Below are 25,054 nucleotides of genomic sequence, written 5' to 3' on the forward strand. Positions count from 1 at the left end.
CTACCTAAAGTGGCAAAGAAAATATTGTGATCCATTTAATTGAGACCAGCAAAATTAATATAAGGATGTGGCAGTAGCAGCCGTGGGTGGCTTTTTACCATTTTATTGGATTCCTCATGTCTTACTCAATGTTAGGAAGATGTTTGGTCCAAATCGGATGTTGTGTACTATAATTATTGGATATTATATGAATCCTATCATTTAAAAGGGCCCATTTGGTTGCAATAAGTTAGCTTAATTAGCTCAAATAAAAATGCAACAAAATAATGTTGCAGGAACGCTAACGCTATCAGTTTCTAACTACCGAAACGATTCCTGAACAATCTGAGATGGTGGGTGTCATGTCTTGCTGAAATGACAAGAGAGCGAGTGAGTGAGAGAGGGAAGGAGCTGAGTCATAGCCCCCGAGCCGAGGACTGATTTCTGTGTGAACGACAGAATGCATAAAATATGTTTAGTGGATGCCCTCTCAGCCAAGGCAAGTCCGGGCCTAGGACATCAGTGAGCAAGCAAAGGACAGACAGAAACCTCTGGCTACCATGTACAGTGTTTATTTACTTTTAATGTACTTATCGATGCATATACAGACCCATAACTTTGCACACAGACTGATCGTCGATAGCCTTCTTAAATAAAAATCTTTGACGATAAAATAAAGATACATACGTATCTCCTTTCTTTTACATACACATATAGACACTTTGGTGCGCAGCAATGAAACTTACATTAAAAAGTCAAGAAGAGTATGATGAATTTTTTCAAGTCATACATTTTTTCAAGTCAGACCCCATCTATTTTAGTTTTAGGTTTAGTAATAAGATAGGGAGGTATTCCATCTAAGTGCTGTGGGTTGGATGATGGAGTATTCCGGGTTGTGGTGTCATTGTTGGCGCTCCTTGTCTGCCAGTCTCTTTGCCTTATTCTGGAGGTATCGCATTTTGCCATCCTCAAAACGCCTCTGCTCCCCATCTCCTTCAAGCTGTGGAAAGAGAAAGGCGGCCATTTTTTAGTACAGTTTCACCCAGATCAACATACACACACCGTGTCTTTGAGCCACATCCACACTCACTTCTGTCAAGTATTTTACACCCCTGTCGACACTATTGTTGCGTGGGGCTATTTTCTTCAGCCGCGCTGCACTTGGCTGCATCACGTGAAGACATGGTCGCTGGCTGCACAGTGTTAATGAAGCTGCCTGGCAACCTCATGACAACCTCACGACTAACACAACAATGTTACAGCAGTGTCAAATATCCTTACATGGTACTGTTTCATCGCTAGGATGTTGCTTCCATCCACTTACAGTGTATAGTGACAGGGACGCTATCAATGTGTGTGTGTGTGTGTGTGTGTGTGTGTGTGTGTGTGTGTGTGTGTGTGTGTGTGTGTGACCTATTTCCCTGCATTCCCTGTCTGCTGTGAACATACACACCAACAATACCCAAATCCTGTCACTTTACTCAGGCTGGTGTACAAAGCAAGCCAGGATGACACATTGATGGATGGATGCACCCATCACACATGCCTCAGTCGTACTGAAGCATATTTCCCCAAACATTTCTAGCATGAGTTCCACTGGAAAATTGTGTGGCTCTGATGTTATGCTCACTACTTATTGGAGCGATTTCAGTATCATTTCTATGTGAAACTGAAGCGACTTCAGTTTGTATAAGGCAGTATAATATCTTATAATAAGGCTTATAATATGTTGTCTTTCCATGTATCAAAATGTTCTCCCGAGTGGCGCAGCGGTCTAAGGCACTACATCTCAGTGCTAGAGGCATCACTACAGACCCTGGTTTGATTCCAGACTGTATCACAACTGTCTGTGATTGGAAGTCCCATCGGTCGGCGCACAATTGGCCCAGCGTCGTCCGGGTTTGGGTTTGGCCGGGGGTAGGCCGTCATTGTAAATAAGAATTTGTTCTTAACTGACTTGCCTAGTTAAATAAAGGCTAAATAAAATAAAATATCAAGTTCACTGGTCGTGTAATGAGTGAGTAATGTTGAATAAAATGTGTGGGTTACTAGGAAGTTCATAAAGGTGTTACAAAACGTTCATGTCAGGGGTTATAAACAGTTCTAATAAGTCATCATATTTCATTTGTAGAGTGCATTGCCCACACTCAATGTGCAAGTTATGAATGCCTATATGCTGTGCACTTCTTTCAAATTGTATCACCTAACTATCACCTAACATGTCACGACACATAGAATCTCACACTGCAAGCTCTGAATACAAATCAATTAACAGCCTGAACCAACCAGTTGCAACCATGGCTGTTGGCACACATACATGCATGCACTCACACACACGCGCGCGCGCACAAACTTGTGCACACACTCACACAAACACACATAGACACACACATATACACACACAAACACACCGTGGGTGAAACCGTGCAATTTCCCATGACTCTGCATATTTGGGCACCTGTTGACAGATGGCATCAACCTTATGGCACACTGTGGATTCACCACATCCAGCTGCAGGGTCCTAGCCATGACAAACCCATCTTCACATAACTATTAATCAGCGGGTGGCGGTGACCTGGGGTGGTCCAGTGGTCAAAGCCGCTGCCCCTGGAACTTATGAATCAGGGCTCACATCACACAGGTTCAAAGCCAACCCTTTGCTTTTATTGTACACTTCCTCCTACTACTTATTCTGTCCCCTGTACTGTCATATCCAATAGACAAGACATGGTCCGGTCCATTTAATGATTACTGACTCAGCTCCCAGGTACCTATCAAATTGAAATGTAAGAGTCTATCTTGTAAAAACACCTTTTTATATACCGGCGCTGTTGAGTGGAATAAACTACCACAGCAACTCAAAGCAACGCCGGCCATAGCTTCATTTAAAAAGAACGTCAAAAGCTGGCTAATGATCGAGCAATAGAAAACAACTGTTGATGTCTGTATACAATGCTCCAGGCTATGACAATGTCTTCCTGTTCTTTGTTTTGTTATACCTTACCAGTCAAATGTGTGGACACACCTACTCATTGAAGGGTTTTTCTTAATTTTTTAAAACTATTTTCTACATTGTAGAATAATAGTGAAGACATCAAGACTATGAAATAACACATGGAATCAAGTTGTAACCAAAAAAGTGTTAAATAAATCAAAATATATTTTATATTTGAGATTCTTCAAAGTAGCCACCCTTTGCCTTGATGACAGCTTTGCACACTCTTGGTATTCTCTCAACCAACTTAATGAATGGGATGCATTTCGATTAACAAGTATGCCTTGTTAAAAGTTAAGTTGTGGAATGTCTTTCCTTCTTAATGCGTTTGAGACAATCAGTGTCGTGACAAGGTAGGGGTGGTATACAGAAAACTATTTAGTAAAAGACCAAGTCCATATTATGGCAAGAACCGCTCAAATAAGCAAAGAGAAATGACAGTCCATCATTACTTTAAGACACGAAGGTCAGTCAATCCGGAAAATTGCAAGAACTTTGAAAGTTTCCTCAAGTGCAGTCGCAAAAACCATCAAGCGCTATGATGAAACTGGCTCTCATGAGGACCGTCACATGAAAGGAAGACCAAGAGTTACATCTGCTACAGACGATAAGTTCATTAGAGTTACCAGCACCTCAGAAATTGCAGCCCAAATAAATGCGTCACAGACTTCAAGTAACAGACACATCTCAACATCAACTGTTCAGAAGAGACCTCGTGAATCAGGCCTTTGTGGTCGAATTTCTGCAAAGAAACCACTACTAAAGGAAACCAATAATAATAGGAGACTTGCTTGGACCAAGAAACACGAGCAATGGACATTAGACCGGTGGAAATCTGCCCTTTTGGTCTGATGAGTCCAAATTTTAGATTTTTGGTTCCAACCGCCGTGTCTTTGTGAGACGCAGAGTAGGTGAACGGATGATCTCTGCATGTGTGATTCCCACCATGAATGGAGGAGGTGTGATTGTGTGGGGGTGTTTGCTGGTGACACTGTCTGTGATTTATTTAGAATTCAAGGCGCACTTAACTAGCATGGCTATCACAGCATTCTGCAGTGATATGCCATCCCATCTGGTTTGCGCTTAGTGGGACTATAATAAATTTTTCAACAGGACAATGACCCAACACACCTCCAGGCTGTGTAACGGCTATTTGACCAAGAAGGAGAGCGATGGAGTGATGCATCAGATGACCTGGTCTCGACAATCACCCAACCTCAACCCAATTGAAATGGTTTGGGATGAGTTGGACCGCAGAGTGAAGGAAAAGCAGCCAACAAGTGTTCAGCATATGTGGGAACTCCTTCAAGACTGTTGGAAAAGCATTCCAGGTGAAGATGGTTGAGAGAATGCCAAGAGTGTGCAAAGCTGTCATCAAGGCAAAGGGTGGCTACTTTGAAGAATTTAACATGTAAAATATATTTTGATTTATTTAACAGTTCTTTGGTCACTATATGATTCCATTTGTGTTATTTCAGTTTTGATGTCTTCACTATTATTCTACAATGTAGAAAATAGTAAAAATAAAGAAAAACCCTTGAATGAGTAGGTGTATCCAAACTTTTGACTGATACTGTATGTGTAATTATCCGCCACCATTGTTGCAACCCCTATTACCATTCTGTTCAACCTCTCTTTCGTATCGTCCGAGATCCCTAAAGATTGGAAAGCTGCCACGGTCATCCCCCTCTTCAAAGGGGGAGACACTCTAGACCCAAACTGTTACAGACCTATATCCATTCTGCCCTGCCTTTCTAAAGTCTTTGAAAGCCAAGTTAACAAACAGATCACTGACCATTTCGAATCCCACTGTACCTTCTCAGCTGTGCAATCCTGTTTCCGAGCTGGTCACGGGTGCACCTCAGCCACGCTCAAGGTAATAAACGATATCATACCCGCCATCGATAAAAGACAGTACTGTGCAGCCGTCTTCATCGACCTGACCAAGGCTTTCGACTCTGTCAATCACCGTATTCTTAACGGCAGACTCAACAGCCTTGGTTTCTCAAATGACTGCCTCGCCTGGTTCACCAACTACTTCTCAGATAGAGTTCAGTGTGTCAAATCGTAGGGCCTGTTGTCCGGACCTCTGGTAGTCTCTATGGGGGTATCACAGGGTTCAATTCTTGGGCCGACTCTTTTCTCTGTATATATCGATGTCGTTCTTGCTGCGCGTGATTCCCTGAGCCACCTCTACGCAGACGACACCATTCTGTATACATCTGGCCCTTCTTTGGACACAACACTCCTTCTGTGGCCTCCAACTGGTCTTAAATGCTAGTAAAACTAAGTGCATGCTTTTCAACCGATCGCGTCCCGCACTCGCCCGCCTGACTAGCATCACTACTCTGGACGGTTCTGACTTAGAATATGTGGACAACTACAAATAACTAGGTGTCTGGCTAGACTGTAAACTCTACTTCCAGACTCATATTAAACATCTCCAATTCAAAATTAAATCTAGAATCGGCTTCCTATTTCGCAACAAAGCATCCTTCACTCACGCTGCCAAACATACCCTCGTAAAACGGACTAACCTACCGATCCTCGACTTCGGCGATGTCATTTACAAAATAGCCTCCAACACTCTACTCAGCAAACTGGATGCAGTCTATCACAGTGCCATCTGTTTTGTCACCAAAGCCCCATATACCACTCACCACTGCGACCTGTATGCTCTCGTCGGCTGGCCCACTGGCTCCAGGTCATCTATAAGTCTTTGCTAAGTAAAGCTCCGCCTTATCTCAGCTCACTGGTCACCATAATAACACCCACCCGTAGCACGCACCCCAGCAGGTATATCTCACTGGTCATCCCCAAAGCCAACATCACCTTTGGCCGCCTTTCCTTCCAGTTCTCTGCTGCCAATGACTGGAACGAATTGCAAAAATCACTGAAGCTGGTGTCTTATATCTCCCTCACTAACTTCCAAGCATCAGCTATCTGAGCAGCTTACCGATCGCTGCAGCTGTACACAGCATATTTGTAAATAGCCCATCCAATCTACCTACCTCATCCCCATATTGTTCTTATTTACTTATTTGATCTTTTGCACACCAGTATTTCTACTTGCACATCATCATCTGCACATCTATCACTCCAGTGTTAATTTGCTAAATTGTAATTACATCGCTACTATGGCCTATTTATTGCCTTACCTCCTCACGCCATTTGCACACACTGTATATAGACTTTTTCTATTGTGTTATTGACTGTACGTTTGTTTATTCCATGTGTAACTCTGTGTTGTTGTTTGTGTCGCACTGCTTTGCTTTATCTTGGCCAGGTCGCAGTTGTAAATGAGAACTTGTTCTCAACTGGCCTACCTGGTTAAATAAAGGTGAAATTAAAAAAGAAAAAAAGAAAATAACCAAGGTATGGCTAGCAGGCTAGACCTCCTGTGTAGCCTAGGACTACTATGTTTATGTTTGTTAACTTTTGAACCATTTATTTAAGAGGATCAACATGGAAATACCTTTTCAAACTATTTTGTGCCATCCTCGATGATTGTCAACGCATTATCCACATGTGTTTGTATTTTGTTTTAAATCGTGAAATAAATCTGTCTATCTATGAGAATTTACCAAAAATATGTAGCGCCAGGGTTCTCAACCCTTTCCTTTCTGAGGCCCACTGAGATCCGATAATGTTATTATTATTCATACAATAAGATTCTTTAGAAAAATCTGGGTTAATATTGGTATTCTTAAATTGCAGCCATTGGTGGCCAACGTATTTTCTCCAGGTGATCTCTCGTTAAACCATATGAGCTCAAATCCCCCGCACAGCTGATCACAATTGAAACCATTACTGACCACTGTACTACCGCTCTCTAAAGATTTTACCCGTGTTAACTTCTACTCCTGCTTTTCTCCAAAATCTTTCAAGAATTTTCAACCTCCACAGGATTTTATTATCTCTGGTATAAATTAAACCTACCCATTGAGCCAGACTAAGCATAGATTTAACCATTCGACAATCATTCTGTGCAACTGAAATCAAATATTTCCCAGTTTACCACGGCAAATTTACTGTGGCAATTTACCCTACACATTTTATGAATGGAAAACTCATGTTGGTGTACTTACTTTTTAATTTACGCAATTAACATAATCCATAAATAAAAATGTGTCTTAACATTTACATGTACCTACACTTCCAGATTATTTCACACGACTACTGCACCACACACACTGCAAAGGTGAATCTGTATTGCAATAAAGAGGAAAACATAATCCTATATTAGCCAGCAGTTAGTGTAACATGGACATGGTGCATGTCTAAAGCACTCTCTACAACACTGAGGCCATCTGAGAGCTAAAATAAACATTTGTCTTTGCCTCAGCTGTTTTTCCTTCCAAAGGATGACACCATGTGACCTTGAAGGAACTCCTTCCTGGGTCACTGGCTGTCCTGTTGCTCTGGGCATTGGATGAGTGTGTGTGTGTGTGTGTGTTTGTGTGTGCATACGTGCGTGTATGCTCGCATGTGTGTGTTTGTGTGTATGTGTGTGTGTGTGTACGTGGAGGGGGAGGGGGGGGGGGGCAGAGGGCACTAAACAGTTCCTGTCTTGAACAAATTGAATTAAGCTGAAGGGGCAGAGGCTGTGTAGTCAGAGAGACTGCATGGCACACAGCCCAGCTGATTAGGTACTAACAGTTAAGGCAGGGAGGACTTAGGGAATATAACAAACACAACCTTTTGTCAAGACGATGGCTCACCACACATACACATACATACACCTGGTCCTGTGTGGCTCAGTTGGTAAGTGCATAGCACTGGCAAAAAAAAAGATTGTGGGTTCAATCCTCCAAGGCATCACATACACAAGCTAATAATGTATGAACTCACTCTACAGTAAGGTGTTTTTGATAAGAACATCTGAGAAGTGGTATATCTTATACACCACATGTCTTCTTGTTATTTGTATTATCTTAAAGCTGTTTGCATGCAGCGGAGGATACATCACTGCACTGTAATATCTCTACCTCTCTCTCTCTCTCTCTCTCTCCTCTCTCGTTCTCTCTCTTTCTCTCTCCCTCCCTCTCTCTCTCTTTCTCTCTCTCTCTCTCCCTCTCGCTCCCTCTTTCTGGGTTTTATGTCTTTAATTACACACGTAACAAAGGACACTCCAGTTCACAACAGGTATAATGTGGTATTTTGTCTAATGGGAGAAGCCAATTAAAATCTAGATCTGACGGTTGTTAATGAACAAGGTAGCTCATAACAGTCAGCGTGAAATGTGAAATGTGTCTCGCTATTGTTTTGTCATCGGTGAGGAAATTATTATGGAGGATGGGAAACTGAGGTGAGAGAGAGAGAGTGTGAGTGAGTGAGAGAGAGAACATGTTAAACTTTGATTTGATTTGACATGCATCATCGTCCATGTGTGTGTGTGTGTGTGTGTGTGCATGTCTATGTGAGTGTGTGTGTGCGTGCAAGTGTTTGTGCACCCATTGATGTGCATTTGCATAACTACATGAGACATGCCAGTGCTCGGGTAAATATCCTTTCTGTGTCTCTGCATCGTTTGGTATTCCCTCGGTGGCATTGTCCTAATCACCAATGATAACGCTGCACCACCATCTCCTACTGTTTAACCCCCACACATGTAGATTTCACGATTAGAAAATGATTCAGTCACAACAATCCTCTTTATAACGTTCAAGCTGCATTTCCCATATTTTTCAGATTATATTCATCTGTTTTATGAACACTTATAAGGAACGAACTACAAAAATCTCTGAAACTGGAAACACTTATCTCCCTCACTAGCTTTAAGCACCAGCTGTCAGAGCAGCTCACAGATCACTGCACCTGTACATAGCCCATCTATAATTTAGCCCAAACTACTACCTCTTCCCCTACTGTATTTATTTATTTTATTTATTTTGCTCCTTTGCACCATATTATTTAGATTTGAACTTTGAACTTTCTTCAAACTACAAATCTACCATTCCAGTGTTTTTCTTGCTATACTTTATTTACTTTGCCACCATGGCATTTGTTTTGCCTTTACCTCCCTTATCTCACATCATTTGCTCACATTGTATATAATCTTATTTTTTTTCTACTGTATTTTTGACTGTATGTTGTTTACTCCATGTGTAACTCTGTGTTGTTGTATGTTGTCGAACTGCTTTGCTTTATCTTGGCCAGGTCGCAATTGTAAATGAGAACTTGTTCTCAACTTGCCTACCTGGTTAAATAAAGGTGAAATGAAATGAAAATAACAGACAGCAATCTGGTCTGGTAGTAAAAGGAGTGGTAAACTGCTAAATGAATGCTGATTGGCTGACAGCCGTGGTATATCAGACCGTATACCACGGGTATGACAAAACATTTATTTTTACAGCTCTAATTACGTTGGTAACCAGTTTATTATAGCAGTAAGCCACCTCGGGAGTTTGTGGTATATGGCCAATATACCACGGCCAAGGGCTGTATCCAGGCACGCCGCGTGGCGCCGTGCCTAAGAACAGCCCTTAGCCTTGGTATATTGGCCATATATCATACCCTCTCTGGCCTTATTGCTTAACTATATTCATGTTTTTATAGGACAGACCAAACCACTACTGTGTTGTGGTTTGTATCTTTGTTTAAGGCAATCATTACACATCAAGGTTAAATAAAATCAAAAATCAGATCTGGGTTCAAATCTTATTTGAAATAACTTCAAATACTGTGCTTGAGTGAGCTCGCCTGGCTTAATGAAGGTCTGTTACACATATATTTCACACAACATTTGGACACCTTCTCAGATTCTTTCATAAAATACCCCGACTTTTGAAAGAGAACAGGATTCTTTAACAACATCCCTGAATTTTAGACAGTGCTCTCCTCAGCTACGAACTCCAAATACAGGACTATGTGGTCAGCCACAATATCTCCTCTTTGTCTTGCTTTTCCTTAACTGCCCACGTAGCTGCGCTCATTGAATTTCAATGGCTTCTCAAATCAGCCTCAATACACCATGTTCAGTCAGTTGGAAGCGCAAGACGCGCGGTTCCATTTTACCAGCGCTGCAGGACTTCTTTCCTCTCCCTCTAACTGACCGCTTTCAAATCAGTTTCCTTCCTCTCAGTTTCCATCCCCCCATTAAATCGGTTGCCTCTGAAGTCTCACTTGTAACAGCAAACAAAGAGAATGCTTTTCACTGTGAAAAACCTTACTGCATTGTCCAAAAACAACAATTTATTTACTAACAGAAAACAACTACATCGCATGAAGCACAGTTCAGTGGTCCACTCACCTCCCTTTTTTTGTAGGACACAGCGATTTTTGTTTCAACAGTAGACTTTAAAAATGAGTTCACTACAACATTCAGTTTAAGTCAGAAGTTTACATACATCTTAGCCAAATACATTTAAACTCCGTTCTTCACAATTCCTGACATCTAATCCTAGTAACAATTCTCTGTCTTAGGTCAGTTAGGATCACCACTTTATTTTAAGAATGTGAAATGTCAAAATAATAGTAGAGAGAATTATTTATTTCAGCTTTTATTTCTTTCATCACATTCCCAGTGGGTCAGAAGTTTACGTACACTCAATTAGTATTTGGAGGGGTTAGATTCGACATTTTGAACATTGAGATATTAAATAAATGATAGGAAAGAAGCATAGAATCAAAGGAGAAAGAGACTGGGCCTCTGTAGAAAGACAGATAGCTGTGGAATGTGTTGGAATGTGTTTGGGGGACGGGAGCAGAGCACCGTGTTGATACAGGGGAGACAGATGGACATCTGTGGATTACATGAAGGGGGAGTTGAGGTCAGGGGGTGAGGACAGATTCCCTTAAGGGAGTAATAAGGGTTTGGTATCCTGTTACCCTCTTTCTGTTGAAACATAAGATGTAAGGACTGGAGAGAAGGCGTGTCTTAAGTAGGATGTATATAACTGTAATGGAGAGAAATGTTTTGGTGTCTGAATACAGCTGTACAGAACCTTTGGGAAGAATTAAACTTGGTTAAAGCTTCTCTAGTGTCCGTGAGGTATTTACTCTGACAAATAAGAACCTAACAGTAGCATTGCCTTTAAATTGTTTAACTTGGGTCAAACGTTTCGGGTAGCCTTCCACAAGCTTCCCACAATAAGTTGGGTGAATTTTGGCCCATTCCTCCTGACAGAGCTGATGTAACTGAGTCAGGTTTGTAGGCCTCCTTGCTCACACACGCTTTTTCAGTTCTGCCCACAAATTTTCTATGGGATTGAGGTCAAGGCTTTGTGATGGCCACTCCAATACCTTGACTTTGTTGTCCTTAAGCCACTTTTCCACAACTTTGGAAGTATGCTTGGGGTCATTGTCCATTTGGAAGACTCATTTGCGACCAAGCTTTAACTTCCTGACTGATGTCTTGAGATGTTGCTTCAATATATCCACATCATTTTCCTCCCTCATGTCGTCATCTATTTTGTGAAGTGCACCAGTCCCTCCTGCAGCAAAGCACCCCCACAACATGACACTGGGATGGTGTTCTTCGGCTTGCAAGCCTCCCCCTTTTTCCTCCAAACATAACGATGATCATTATGGCCAAAGAGTTTTATTTTTGTTTCATCAGACCGGAGGACATTTCTCCAAAAAGTACAATCTTTGTCCCCATGTGCAGTTGCAAACCGTAGTCTGGCTTTTTTATGGTGGTTTTGGAGCAGTGGCTTCTTCCTTGCTGAGCGGTCTTTCAGGTTATGTCGATATAGGACTCGTTTTACTGTGATATATATACTTTTGTACCGGTTTCCTCCAGCATCTTCACAAGGTCCTTTGCTGTTGTTCTGGGATTATTTTGCACTTTTCGCACCAAAGTACGTTCATCTCTAGGAGACAGAACGCGTCTCCTTCCTGAGCGGTATGATGGCTGCATGGTCCCATGGTGGTATACTTGTGTACACCTACAGATGAAGGTGATACTTTCAGGCGTTTGGAAATTGCTCCCAAGGATGAACCAGACTTGTGGAGGTCTAAAAAAAAATTCTGAGGTCTTGGCTGATTTCTTTTGATTTTCCCATGATGTCAAGCAAAGAGGCACTGAGTTTGAAGGTAGGCCTTGAAATATATCCACAGGTACATCTCCAATTGACTCAAATGATGTCAATTAGCCTATCAGCAGCTTCTAAAGCCATGACATAATTTCTGGAATTTTCCAAGCTGTTTAAAGGCACAGTCAACTTAGTGTATGTAAACTTCTGACCCACTGGAATTGTGATACAGTGAATTACAAGTTAAATAATCTGTCTGTAAACAACTGTTGAAAAATTACTTGTGTCATGCACAAAGTAGATGTCCTAACCGACTTGCCAAAACTATAGTTTGCTAACAAGAAATTTGGGGAGTGGTTGAAAAATGAGTTTTAATGACTCCAACCTAAGTGTATGTAAACTTCCGACTTCAACTGTATGTCGATGATATGAAATGGCTAGTCCTGTATGGGTAGCCATTACGTGCCTGCTGTTGCTGGGTTTCAAGGTATATACTACTAATATAGGCTACTGTAGTGTCAGAGACAAAAAGGGGTCTTGTACTGTAAGTGGTTTGTTGCGTCCATAATGGCTCAATTAGCCTCTGGCATTAGGCCTTTGTAACTGGCCTGAGAGCGACGGGCTCCTGCATAATGGGACATTATCTTGAGGTTACTCAAGGATAGACACTCAGAGAGAGAGAGAGAGAGAGAGAGAGAGAGAGAGGGAGAAAGAGAGAGCCGAGAGAGACAGATTTACAGCAAAATTGTTTTGCTGTTAAAGACCGCTGTACAAGTGCTTTGGATAAGAGTGTCTGCTAAATGAAGTAAATGTACATCTAAAAAGTAATTGAGATGATGACCATGTGACCCAGGAAAAACTCTGTCTGAGTCCAGCCAACTCGTCATGAACTATTAACCAATTGAAAACACACAATCTTGGGTGAGTGCTTAAATAAAAAGTAACTGGATCTGGCAAGCAGTAAAGGTACAAGTTGGGATCCTGTGATACAAAGGGAATGTGAGCCCTGGTCAAAAGTAGTGCACTACATAGGGAATAGGGTGCCATTTCAAATGCAAGACCAGTCCCAGTACTCCCATGACCTCCCAAACCCACAGAACAGTCGTCTGCAGTCTAAAACAGGGCCTGCTCAAAATTATTTACTGTATATGCACATAACCCTTTGGAGTTTGTGCTGCCAAAAGCAACACAACATACATTGAAAAGGGAGCCATTTCAGACACAGCCCCAGTACTGAGACCTACAGATCAGTTGTCTGTTAGCTGTCTAAAAGGAGGGCAGGAGAAGGCTGTAGACAGACTGAGAGGGTGGTGATGGATGCGGTGGCATAAACTTGGCACACAGGGTGGAGGGAGGCCAGCTCAGAGGGTGCCAGGGAAATGCCAGAGGGCTCCGCTGTGTTGGCATGGCCTGTTATTGGAGCAGTCACAGGCATCAGTGACATGCCAAATGCCACCCTCGCCTGAACAGTGGCTCTAAACAGTAAGTAACCGGTAAGAGAAAAATAATAGCCATCTGCACTAGTGGTATGTGGTTGGATGGTGTCCTAGGTGTGTGTGTGTGTGTGTTTGGTTTTAGTGTTCTTGTGGGGACCAGAAGTCCTCACAAGGATAGTAAAACAAGGAAAATTCGGACAAGTGGGGATATTTCGCCAGGCCCAACAAGGAAAAAGTATATTTTAGGGGTTAGGTTTAGGGTGAGGATTATAATTAGAATTAAGGTTAGGGATTGGGGGTTAGGTTTAGGTTTAGAGGTTAGGGGTAGGTTTAGGGGTAGGGGTTAAGGCTAAGGAAAATAGGATTTTGAATGGGAATAAATGTTTTGGTCCCCATAAGGATAGTGTGTTTGTGTGTGTGTGTGTATGTATGTGTGTTTATGTGAGATAAAGGTTGACATTTTGACTATTCAACTTAGCATTTGTTGTAGTCCAAATAGTGTTTCGTTTCAAATACACTGTGTGGCAAAGCTCTAAACCTAAATACAGACTTTCTACCCTCGCATGGATGTCACGCTGCACAATTAAAAGCTTTTGGAATACATGAAACAACACATTGGGTGAAAATCTAAATCCTCCCTGTTGGCTTTTCATTCGAATCAGAGGTGGGATTCATCCCAACAACTTCCATTCCCTATTCCCTCCCTTCTAGAATCTAATACGCTATGATACGCCATCAATCCACACATCGTCAAAATTGATCTATTTTACATGTCGACTTGTTCTCGCTACCTTTGGACTTGCCGTGGTAGAAAATATCTTTGAGAATATTATCAACGGGAAAAAATATTGTTTCGAAAATATTGTTGAGGTACAATCCTGACATGGGCACAGCCATTAACCGGTTGATGATCATGTTCAACGGGAGGCATCTAAAAATAATTGCAGGCTGCTTCATGTGATCTAGCGGAGGTTGCCATGACAACCCTGCTTGTTTTCATGTCAAAGGGGCCAGCTGAGACTATGCCAGCTCTGTAGCGGGATGGAGTGAGGTAGGGAGGGATGGAGGGAGCCAGAAAGAGGAGTAAAAACCCAGGGCTGTCAAGTCACTCTCTCCTTTTCCTCCTCCTCTTCCTCTCGCCCAATCTTTCTCTCCATCCTTATTCTCTCCCTCTCTATCTCTCTCTTCCTCTCCATCTTCCTATTTCTCTCTCTCCCTCTCTTCATCTTTCCCTTCCTTTTTCGCCCCGTCTTTCTCTCCATCTCTCTCTCTCTCGCCCTCCAGCTCTCTTTCTCTCCATCACAAAATGTTTCTTAATCTCTTTGCAACCTGGCCTCAGGGAAATTTGTAGGATTTGGTATGTAAATTACTTCCCTCCATTTAGTATGATATATTACTTGACGTTAGGTTACGTCATGAATTGAAAATCGGTCGTACAATATAATACGAATTGGATGAAGTAACTTATCATTCGTATTATAGTATTATACATCTTTTTCTGAAACCAGGCTGCTTAGGAGGTACATTTTTGGTTAGCTGAACAAATGACAAAGGTTAGGAGAATTTACTTAAAAGGTTAGGAGAACTAACAACAAAGGTTAGGATAATTGACATAGCAGGTTAGGTGAATTAAGTTAAGGAAAAGGGTTAGGGGAAGGTTTAGCTAAAATGTTACAGTTGTCCCCAACGCGACTCCAACACGTAACCTTTGGATTGCTAGACGGTCACACGGTATATGCCCACCCATCCGACCTCCATCATTTTATTTCTGTCTTAAGTCCCCAGACCATTATTGCATTTGTAACGTAACATATCATACTTGGGAGATGAGTCCAATGAGTCCAGTCTGCTCTTTGCCCAGTATCTACTGTCACTCCCATCTGTACAGAGAAGAAAGCCTAATACATGGGCATACCACTCCTGGCTCCATGGAAACACAACGTACTTCAGGGACACACAGTCAGTGGACTTTGACTCATTTTCACTATTTTCTTACTGTGGCCATGTTCAAGGGTACAGAGGCTGAGGCTGATTCTCCCCCCTCTCCGCTCCCCTCCTCTGCCTATCCACAGACACTAGCAGCCAATCCCAACTAACCCCCCCCCCCCCCCACACACACACACTCCCCCCTCCCTGCTGAGCTAAAAATGGAAACGCTAAAAATAGACGGCAGAGATTTTTCACTTGAGAGAGCAAAAATGACCTGGAGCCCAAAAATGTCAGGCGGAAGCCTGTCGATAGGCTATTTATAGTGTTGGAACATGTGTAATCGGTCACAACGTGACAAGTGCAATTACAGAAGGAGACGTTGACATTTGTTCAGCCAATGTTCATATTATTTTTATAGACCCTGAGTGAATGGCAATCAAAACACTGCGTTGTGATGTTATTTCAGTACCGAGTCAACTCCACTCTTTTTGCTTAAATTGCACATGGTTCAGTGCCCTGAGTAAGAACCCACACAGGCCAGAATTCGCACGCACGCGCACACACACACAAACCAACTGTCAGTTTGTTTTGTCTTTTCATGAGTTTGATTATTGTTTGTTTTCAGCTTATATTGTGCCAAATCCATTATGATAGCAAAGACGTAGAAAACAAAAACAACTTCTTCCAGGAGATAGCAGATCAACCAAAAAACTGCCCATATGAATTTAGTAATATATTTCTATTTAACATTTCATTTAATAATCAGTCGTGGCGTTGACTGTAGTGATGCACGTTACACGTTTCCTCTTGCACGTGATGCCAGCCTCTGGGGCTCAGTGGGATTGCTAGGAATAGAAATGTTCAGATCTACGGTGTAGGGATGGGTACACCGTCCATCGTTGGAGCGCTCGGCCAAGCCATAAAAAGTCTTCATTAAGACCCCTCATTCCCAACGATATTATCTTTCTTGTTTGTACTGATTGACTGATATTGATGTATTACTTTTAGTATATCGTGAGAAATGTACATAATGGGCCACTACAATCTACAATGTTATGTTTGTTATTGTTTTGCCAGTAATGTGATGACTCAGCACAGGAGCACTGGCAGCCTAGCCTCATTTGGCCTAATTCTTAAAAGAGATGGACGTTTTTTAAAAGCGTTTTAAAAGCAAGCGTGCGCCAGAAATTACAATAATGTTCAACGCCACTCTTCGGTCTCCCTGAAAACAAAAGCCTTGTGATCAGGATCTGAAATACCGTATAAAATGGTAACCTCGCTGATTAATTCACAACGGACAATGCTATAGCCAGAGAGGTTTGTCTGAAATGGAAATGTGTGCTTACTAAAGGGAGACTAAAGGGGGGGGTTCAGTTCTGTCTTTCTGACGTGGCTAGGAAGTGCCTAGGCTAGGGATGCAGTCTGTGTAGGATAGATGGTGTTCCTTTCCAAAAGGGTGGAGTGTATACTGGTGGTATTATAATCCCCTTGGCATGGTAGTAAAAGCAAGACAGAGAACGACACAGAGCGGAGTGGCTAAGGATAGGTGTGTGTGTGTGTGGGGGTGGGAGGGAGGGTAAGCTCTGTATTACCTACAGTGCTCTAAGAAACGCATCACACACACCGCCACATCAATTCATTTCCACACTTTGCTTTTATCAAAACTAATTTACAAGCCTTTCATCTGGCACATTTTCCATTCCAGCCTATTTTCAAAGAAATAACACAGGGAAAAACCAATGTACTCCATCTGCCTTTTGCATCATTCTTGAATTGCAGTGGCATTTGCGCATGCCCCCCCCCCCAAAAAAAAAGAACTCCAATTTTCTAAACAACACATTTAAAAAAAATGTATTTGGGTACATCTTCCCATTCTAAATCAACTAATATGGCAGCTTAATGACTTACATTTTTTTTTTTACCATCATGATACCATTGTGCCACCAGTAGGAGTAGTAACACCAATGATAATCTCTCACGGACAGACTACGTAAACATAAATGGTACCGTAGGTCTGTCATGATACAACAGGATGTGTGCGATAATGAGCAGTATTACTTTCCCAGGTGTTAGCATCTTTTGCATTTCGGAAGGGGAGGGGACATTTGGCCTACCCCTAACTTGCAAAGAGAGAGGGTGGAGCTCTTCGTTCCAGGTTTCGATCCTCGTTTTGTCTCTTCTCACACGTATGGACCCAGAACTTAATTGAGCATCTGACCAATTACGCAATACTTTGGTTCTGGGTTAACCGAGATTACACCATTTGACAGTTACATTTTAGGTAAAATAGGATTTTCGGAAATGGAGGCCACAGATCCTCAAATCTAACCTAATTTACTAAAGTGATATGATTAATAATTTTGCTCACAATGTAATTTCCTTTCATTTAAATTGAGTAAGTGACACTTTTTTAAATCAAATTATCAATGGAATCCTCAAATGTATGACAGACTAAAAGGGTGTGATTAGCTAATACTTTTCTTTAATATAGACCCATCCCCCAATAACAATTTGCCCCTAGAGGGAATGCTAAAGATCCTTGTATATCTTTGTAATCTTTGTAATTTTCAAGGCGGTAACACCAATGACAAACTTCGGGACACATATAATATTTGTAAAAACAAAGTTATTTTAATAGGCGTCTTTCTTTTTATTGATGATCTATACAATATATACAAGTATTTTGTTTACTTTCTATCATAAAAAAAAATTATAGATATCTAAATCTCAACAGATCTGAAAATCCCCGAAACATGTCACTACATCTCTACTGGGTCACTACTGGGACAAGCAAATTTGCTTACTCTAAGTACTTTAAAGATGGAACCCGCAGTAGAGGACGACAGCGCTACAGTCCGCCCCATGGCCGTTGTTATTGTTTTGTTGACGGAGCAGAGGTGGGGAGCGTCACACATCGAGGTAAAAATTGCAGTCCATCACATTGTGCTGTCCTATCGCGCGTGCAGTGATGTCAGAGGGGAAGAAAACGGTGTTTGTTGATGGCATTAACTTCTTTGTTGTTGTCTAATATCCCAAACGGACGTGGCCGTTTCACCAATTAAGGATTCTAGCTTTAAACAATGCATAAACAGAAAGCTTTGCTGTATAAATGACCTGCATTACGTTTTATCGTTGATAAACAGACCAATGTAAACAAAAACATGTACGATGTGTAACTATTTGTCATATTAAAGTGTTTTTCATGGTTGCAAAGGCGAGGGACGCAAATGCTACCGCAATTCAAGAATGACCCTATTAGCTCCTTAGATGTACTGTCACACTCTCCTGGGCCCGTATTCATTAAGCGTCTCAAACAGGAGTGCTGATTTATAATCAGTTTCACCTTTTAGATCACAATGAATATGATTACAAGGACAGGGGGCACCTGATCCTAGATCAGTACTCCTACTGTAGAGACGCTTTATGAATACAGGCCCTGGACTTGTTGGCTGAAAGTCTTCAATTGGTGTGATAAACCAAATTGGTCACTTACACAAGACAATGCATATTTCAGTTGGCAGCTGTTGGCTGAAATTCTCCTGACTGCACACAAACAAAATCTTAGCCCATTGGAAATTCATGAATTTTATTTCAATTCACTTCTTGAACAGACTCAATTCCAAATGGAATTGACTCCAACCCTGCTGTTTGGTGTCTACCATAGAAATATAATTCCTAGAATATAATTCTATATCTATGGTAGGCACCAAGCAATGGGGTTGGAGTCAATTCACTTTTTCGAATAATTATATTTATATGGTACCTTCATCGGGGGGATGGGTAGAGGCTTGCCCTGCTTGTCCAGGGAGATGTAGGTGAAGAAGGCTGTGACTGCCCGGTACTTCCCCTTCTCAGCCTCTATCAGAGGATCGGCGTCCACAAACACCTCGATCTCCATAGACTTGTTACTGGCGAATGTCGCCCTTCCCGAGACAGTTACCACACAGCCTGGGGACGAAGAGGGAACATTTCATCAACCCTTTAACATAACAGGAATACAGCAGTCTGCAATTACCACACATAGCAAATTTGACGTGATATCTACGTAAATAATCGCCACCTTCTTGTGGACATTGTTCAAAGAGAAGTTGAGACATCCCGCGGCTAGAGGATTTGTCAGTATTACAGCGATTTAGCCCATGCTGTGCATTACTACAAGTAAAATGTTGCCAATGGTATGACAATAATAGTCAGAGGAGTTGGCTAAAGTACGGGGTTCTGGAAGTGAATTAGACCTCCGAACCCGCGTTCCAGTTCAGATTTACGAGAGACTAAAGTCAAGCGTTTTTGGTTCTATGAGTAGGCACAGGAATTACAAGTTGAAGGTTCCAAGACGCCAGGCAACAGTTTAGAATTTGGCTTTGCAAGACCGAAAAACAACAGCACGGGCTTCTCGTTACATGTTTATTACAAAGTCATTCAATGACTTTTACAACACAATATCTGGTGCCTGTGCCTCTGAGTGAAAGATATCATGAAAAGAAAGAACACATCTTTATTTCTAAGCACTGAACAACTCAACTTGTTTAATGTTCCATCCACCCAGGGAATAATTAAGACTTATTTGTTTTTCATCCTTGTTCACTTTTATCTCAGCCAACAATGTTTAACAACAACAAAGTGCTCACAGCAGCATATCCTCCGGCACAAGACGACAACTGAGTGTGAGTTTACATCTGGTTGGTTTTGCTAATGGTCTTTGTTGAGAACATAGACACTGAATATAAATCGGTGCTGTAAAAAAAAATATTAGTTGACCACTTTGTATTAAGAAGAAAAACAATTTTTATTGTTCAAAGTTTTTAAAGTCATTATTTTTTAATTAACATTTCAATGCATCTGCAACATGGCTGCATTCAATATAACTCATCAAATGTGCAAAACCTAGGCACATTCACAATAAAACTGAATGGAAAACATACAAAAAATGTGGACGTGAACCTGAAAGGCCAAACAGGCAGTATATCTAGAAAGTACATCTGCCGCTGGCACTGAGACCAGAGACTTTGCACAGACGTGCGTCAACCATGCCAGGAACCACACTCGTCATCCAAAGTTTCCCTCACGTCTGCTCGCTTTGATCTTATCAACTCTGGATCTCATCACAATTTCACCTCTTTTATTTTTCCATTTCACTCGGCCAGATGAGAGAGACAGCCTTACGAGACATGCCTCTCCTGTAATGCCTGAACTACTGAAAATACAGTCTATACAGTCAGGGGGGCTCAACTTGGCACCCCGAGTTCTGATGGTTTTTGCTTTGGGTCTAGTGCTGGTCTCAAGTGGTAAACACACTCAACCTAGATCTTTCAAATGGTCCTGATTCTAGTCAGTACAGAAACAGTGAGACAAACACAAAAGTAGAACAGTAATAGCCCAATGAAACCCTTCAACCCCCTAAGATCAATGTCCGCGCCCCTGCAGAAATCGAATTAGCGTCATAAAAACATCCCCGTCACAATCACTCTGTTTAAGTTAGAGATATCTGCGTCTCAATCCACCGCATCCGCCGATGTAACAGTTCCGCATCTGAGGTGAAAGGTCACAGAGTTAGAGCGGTATTTGTCAGACCATGATACTACCCGAAAATCGTCCTCCTCACAAAATTGTCTGTAGCGTCCGAACAGTTTAGCCTAAACACTAATATGACCCCTATGTGTAAAGGTGAGACTCTCATGATCATGTCGGTTGTTGGCCTCAAAAGACTCGTCTCAAGGTCCCCCGGTACCATTCTAAAAAATGAATGGCAGTATATATGGAGACTGTTCAGCGAAAAAATAAGAGGTTAAATACATGTAAAAAAAATAATAATAATGTTTCCTGATCTTTCTTATATCTCTCAGATATAGGATAGACACTTCAGAACAAACTTCCTTTAGATTTTTTGGGAGGGACTCTCTGTTGTTCCATGTAGTGAATTTGTTATTCAATGCACTTGTATAACATCAAATACTTTTTTAGATATTTTTTTATAATTCAAGGGGTGTTAAAATTCTAAATCAAATAGCTAAATAATCCTTGGTACGACCTTCTTAAAACAATTCCATATAAACTCATCAAAAAAAGAAACGTCCTCTCACTGTCAACTGCGTTTATTTTCAGCAAACTTAACATGAGTAAATATTTGTATGAACATAACAACATTCAACAACTGAGACATAAACTGAACAAGTTCCACAGACTAACAGGAATGGAATAATGTGTCCCTGAACAAAGGGGGGGTCAAAATCAAAAGTAACAGTCAGTATCTGGTGTGGCCACCAGCTGCATTGAGTACTGCAGTACTGCACCCCAATCCTCATGGACTGCACCAGATTTGCCAGTTCTTGTGTGAGATGTTACCCCACAGTTCCACCAAGGCACCTGTAAGTTCCTGGACATTTCTGGGGGGAATGGCCCTAGCCCTCACCCTCCGATCCAACAGGTCCCAGACGTGCTCAATGGGATTGAGATCCGGGCTCTTCGCTGGCCATGGCAAAACACTAACATTCCTGTTTTTCAGGAAATCACGCACAGAACGAGCAGTATAGCTGGAGGCATTGTCATGCTGGAGGGTCATGTCAGGATGAGCCTGCAGGAAGGGTACCACATGAGGGAGGAGGATGTCTTCCCTGTAACGCACAGCGTTGAGATTGCCTGCAATGACAACAAGCTCAGTCCTATGATGCTGTGACACACCGTCACAGAACATGACGGACCCTTCACCTCTAAATGGATCCCACTCCAGAGCACAGGCCTCGGTGTAACGCTAATTTCTTCGACGATAAACGCGAATCCGACCATCACCTCTGGTGAGAAAAAACCGCGACTCGTCAGTGAAGAGCACTTTTTGCCAGTCCTGTCTGGTCCAGCGACGGTGGGTTTGTGCCCATAGGTGACGTTGTTGCCGGTGATGTCTGGTGAGGACCTGCCTTACAACAGGCCTACAAGCCCTCAGTCCACCCTCTCTCAGCCTATTGCGGACAGTCTGAGCACTGATGGAGGGAATTGTGCGTTCCTGGTGTAACTCGGGCAGTTGTTGTTGCCATCCTGTACCTGTCCCGCAAGTGTGATGTTCGGATGTACCGATCCTGTGCAGGTGTTGTTACACGTGGTCTGCCACTGCGAGGACGATCAGCTGTCCGTCCTGTCTCCTTGTAGCGCTGTCTTAGGCGTCTCACAGTACGGACATTGCAATTTATTGCCCTGGCCACATCTGCAGTCCTCATGCCTCCTTGCAGCATGCCTGAGGCACGTTCACACAGATGAGCAGGGACCCTGGGCATCTTTCTTTTGGTGTTTTTCAGTCAATAGAAAGGCCTCTTTAGTGTCCTAGGTTTTCATACCTGTGATCTTAATTGCCTACCATCTGTAAGCTGTTAGTGTCTTAACAACCGTTCCACGGGTGCATGTTCATTAATTGTTTATGGTTCATTGAACAAGCATGGGAAACAGTGTTTAAACCCTTTACAATGAAGATCTGTGAAGTTATTTGGATTTTTATGAATGATCTTTGAAAGACATGATCCTGAAAAAGGGACGTTTCTTTTTTTGCTGAGTTTAGCTTAGTAGTTCCCCCATCCCCGGTTTAGACAGGACTTAGACTCTTACGGGATTAAACCATTAGTTTCCATTTACAGAGAAAAGTAGGTTGTAGTCTCGTCGCTGTGTGGAAGAGTGCACGGCTACTTGTTTAAAGACTTCCTCCAGCGATTTTTGAACTTTTTCTGTTGAAAAGCAATATCCCAAGTATAAATACAGTAAAGTACAAACACAAAAGGGTTAGACACAACTTCAAACCAGGAGTAAGGCATTCAGGGAGTTGGTCTGATGGGAATCCCTGATGTCATCACCCCCCCCCCCCCCCCTTGCTTGAGGAACAATAGAGGGGCAATAGAGAACAAAACAGGAAAGGCCCCTCCCCCCACTTGGTGATGTCATGATTTACCTGGACTACCTATTGAGATTAGCCTTTTGTTACATATATCAGGTGTTAAATGAGGTGAAAAGGCAACTGGGGGCCACATTAAGGGCTCAGTCAATCTATGTGATACATGGTAGTGAGAGGGTTCTTTAAATCCACCATTTACCTTATTGAATTTGATCTGTCTTCCCTATGCGGCCTCTCTCTCTCTCTCTCTCGCTTTCTCTCTCGCTCTCTCTCCCCGACACATTCAGGGTGATGGATGAGGTGCAGAGAAACAAATTGAACCGCTGCCTCAAACTCCTCTACAGCTGCAAAACGGACTGCCAGATGGGATACATCAGACCAGGAAACTGACTACGTAGAGAACAAGTCACTCACCCATCTCCCACCTCCTGCTAGGAAGGTAAGCCTGCACGCCCCAATGTGTCAAGGGAATATTCACCTAAAATCTTCTGGTCTCATATGACCTATATACTGTACATTGCAATTACAAACGAGCAGGTAACGCATACATCGCAAGTAACACATATATATTCACAGCCTTGACACTGACATAGTAAAAAATACAAGATAATTCCTGCTACAAACGTTTGAGTATTATGGGGTTTTTGCAACGGAGTTCAGTGCTGTTTTGCGGACCAAAAACATCGTACACCCTAAGTCAAAGGCCTGTATAAACACATCATTAATTGTGTGGGTGCAGAGCGTAGGCCAAAGGGAACATGTGTTAGACATTGGTGGGACCACCCACAACTCATAAACCAATCAGCTGAAAGCATCCCGGTTTATACAGTCTTTTTCCATCGCCAATAAGCGGAAACACCCCCCTACCTTGTGTGGGTTGACAGGTTAAAGACATGACCAGCATTCTGTGCTGAACCAGGATATGTTCCTGATGCGCTAGCATCCTGTTTGACTCTTCCATATTGTCAATGTTCTCTAAAAAGACAAACGGTTGCATTCTGTGCGTGTATTCAACAGCGATCACACGGTCCGAACACATTGGTTTACGCAGGATGCTGTAAAGGCAGCTGAGTCAGTGACAGTATTGATTGCGTTTTTGTCTGAGGTGTCTATCTGAGAGGTCTAAGTGGGTCTGTCCACTGTTGATGGATGAGATGCAGAGAGGCACCATTTCGACTACACTCTCTTAATGCTAACAGACCACATACCTCTATGGCGGTGTCCTACTGATCCCCACATCGTGGGATGGGAACACCGTGCTTGATGACAACCATAACACTGGCATCACTGGAATAAATACAGCACTGTGTATCTGGATCATGTCATAACACAACAACTTTAGTGCTCATTGCTCAGCCTCTAACGGCTATGTCCAAGGTTTTCCAAATCATGGCAAGAAATTCAGACAATTGCTTAGCTTCTAAGGGCTAGTACTTACCACATAACCAACTGTAAGCTCCTTCCATCCAGGACATCAAATTTGTATTTATTTTACTAGGCAAGTCAGTTAAGAACAAATTCTTATTTACAATGACAGGCTACCGGTGAACAGCGGGTGAACTTCCTTGTTCAGGGGAAGAACGACAGATTGTTACCTTGTCAGCTAGGGGATTCGATCCAGCAACCTTCCGGTTACTGGCCCAACACTCTAACCACTAGGCTACCTGCCGCCCCTCATCAAATGCACCTCATCAAGTAACATGGCTTCCATGAGATACATGATGAAGAAACTTTTGTTGAGAACAAAACCCATCTCTAAAAGCATGAGCCTGTACAACTAATCAACCAAATAAACCCTGGAATGATAACACTGACGAGGGTTTTATGGGTTTCAAGTTAAACACTGTTTATAAAAGATTCACAAATTGTA

At 42.2% G+C, this 25,054-nt stretch overlaps 1 protein-coding gene across 4 annotated transcripts in view; it reads right to left on the reverse strand.

Annotated features, from left to right (window-relative positions):
• Positions 1-535: 535 nt before the first annotated feature.
• The window catches only part of acot7 (acyl-CoA thioesterase 7), a 69,244-nt gene continuing 44,725 nt past the window's right edge, over positions 536-25,054 (reverse strand). For all 4 annotated transcript variants that reach the window (XM_029719796.1, XM_029719797.1, XM_029719795.1 and 1 more), the window contains 2 exons: positions 19,078-19,262; positions 536-979 (listed from right to left, as the gene is read on the reverse strand). In XM_029719796.1, coding sequence (XP_029575656.1) covers positions 881-979; positions 19,078-19,262 — 284 coding nt within the window. In that variant the 3' untranslated portion in view covers positions 536-880. The remainder of the gene's footprint in view (positions 980-19,077; positions 19,263-25,054) is intronic.

The sequence above is a fragment of the Salmo trutta genome, chromosome 28 (genome assembly GCF_901001165.1).
Source record: "Salmo trutta chromosome 28, fSalTru1.1, whole genome shotgun sequence".
In the NCBI taxonomy this organism is placed as follows: Eukaryota; Metazoa; Chordata; class Actinopteri; order Salmoniformes; family Salmonidae; genus Salmo; species Salmo trutta.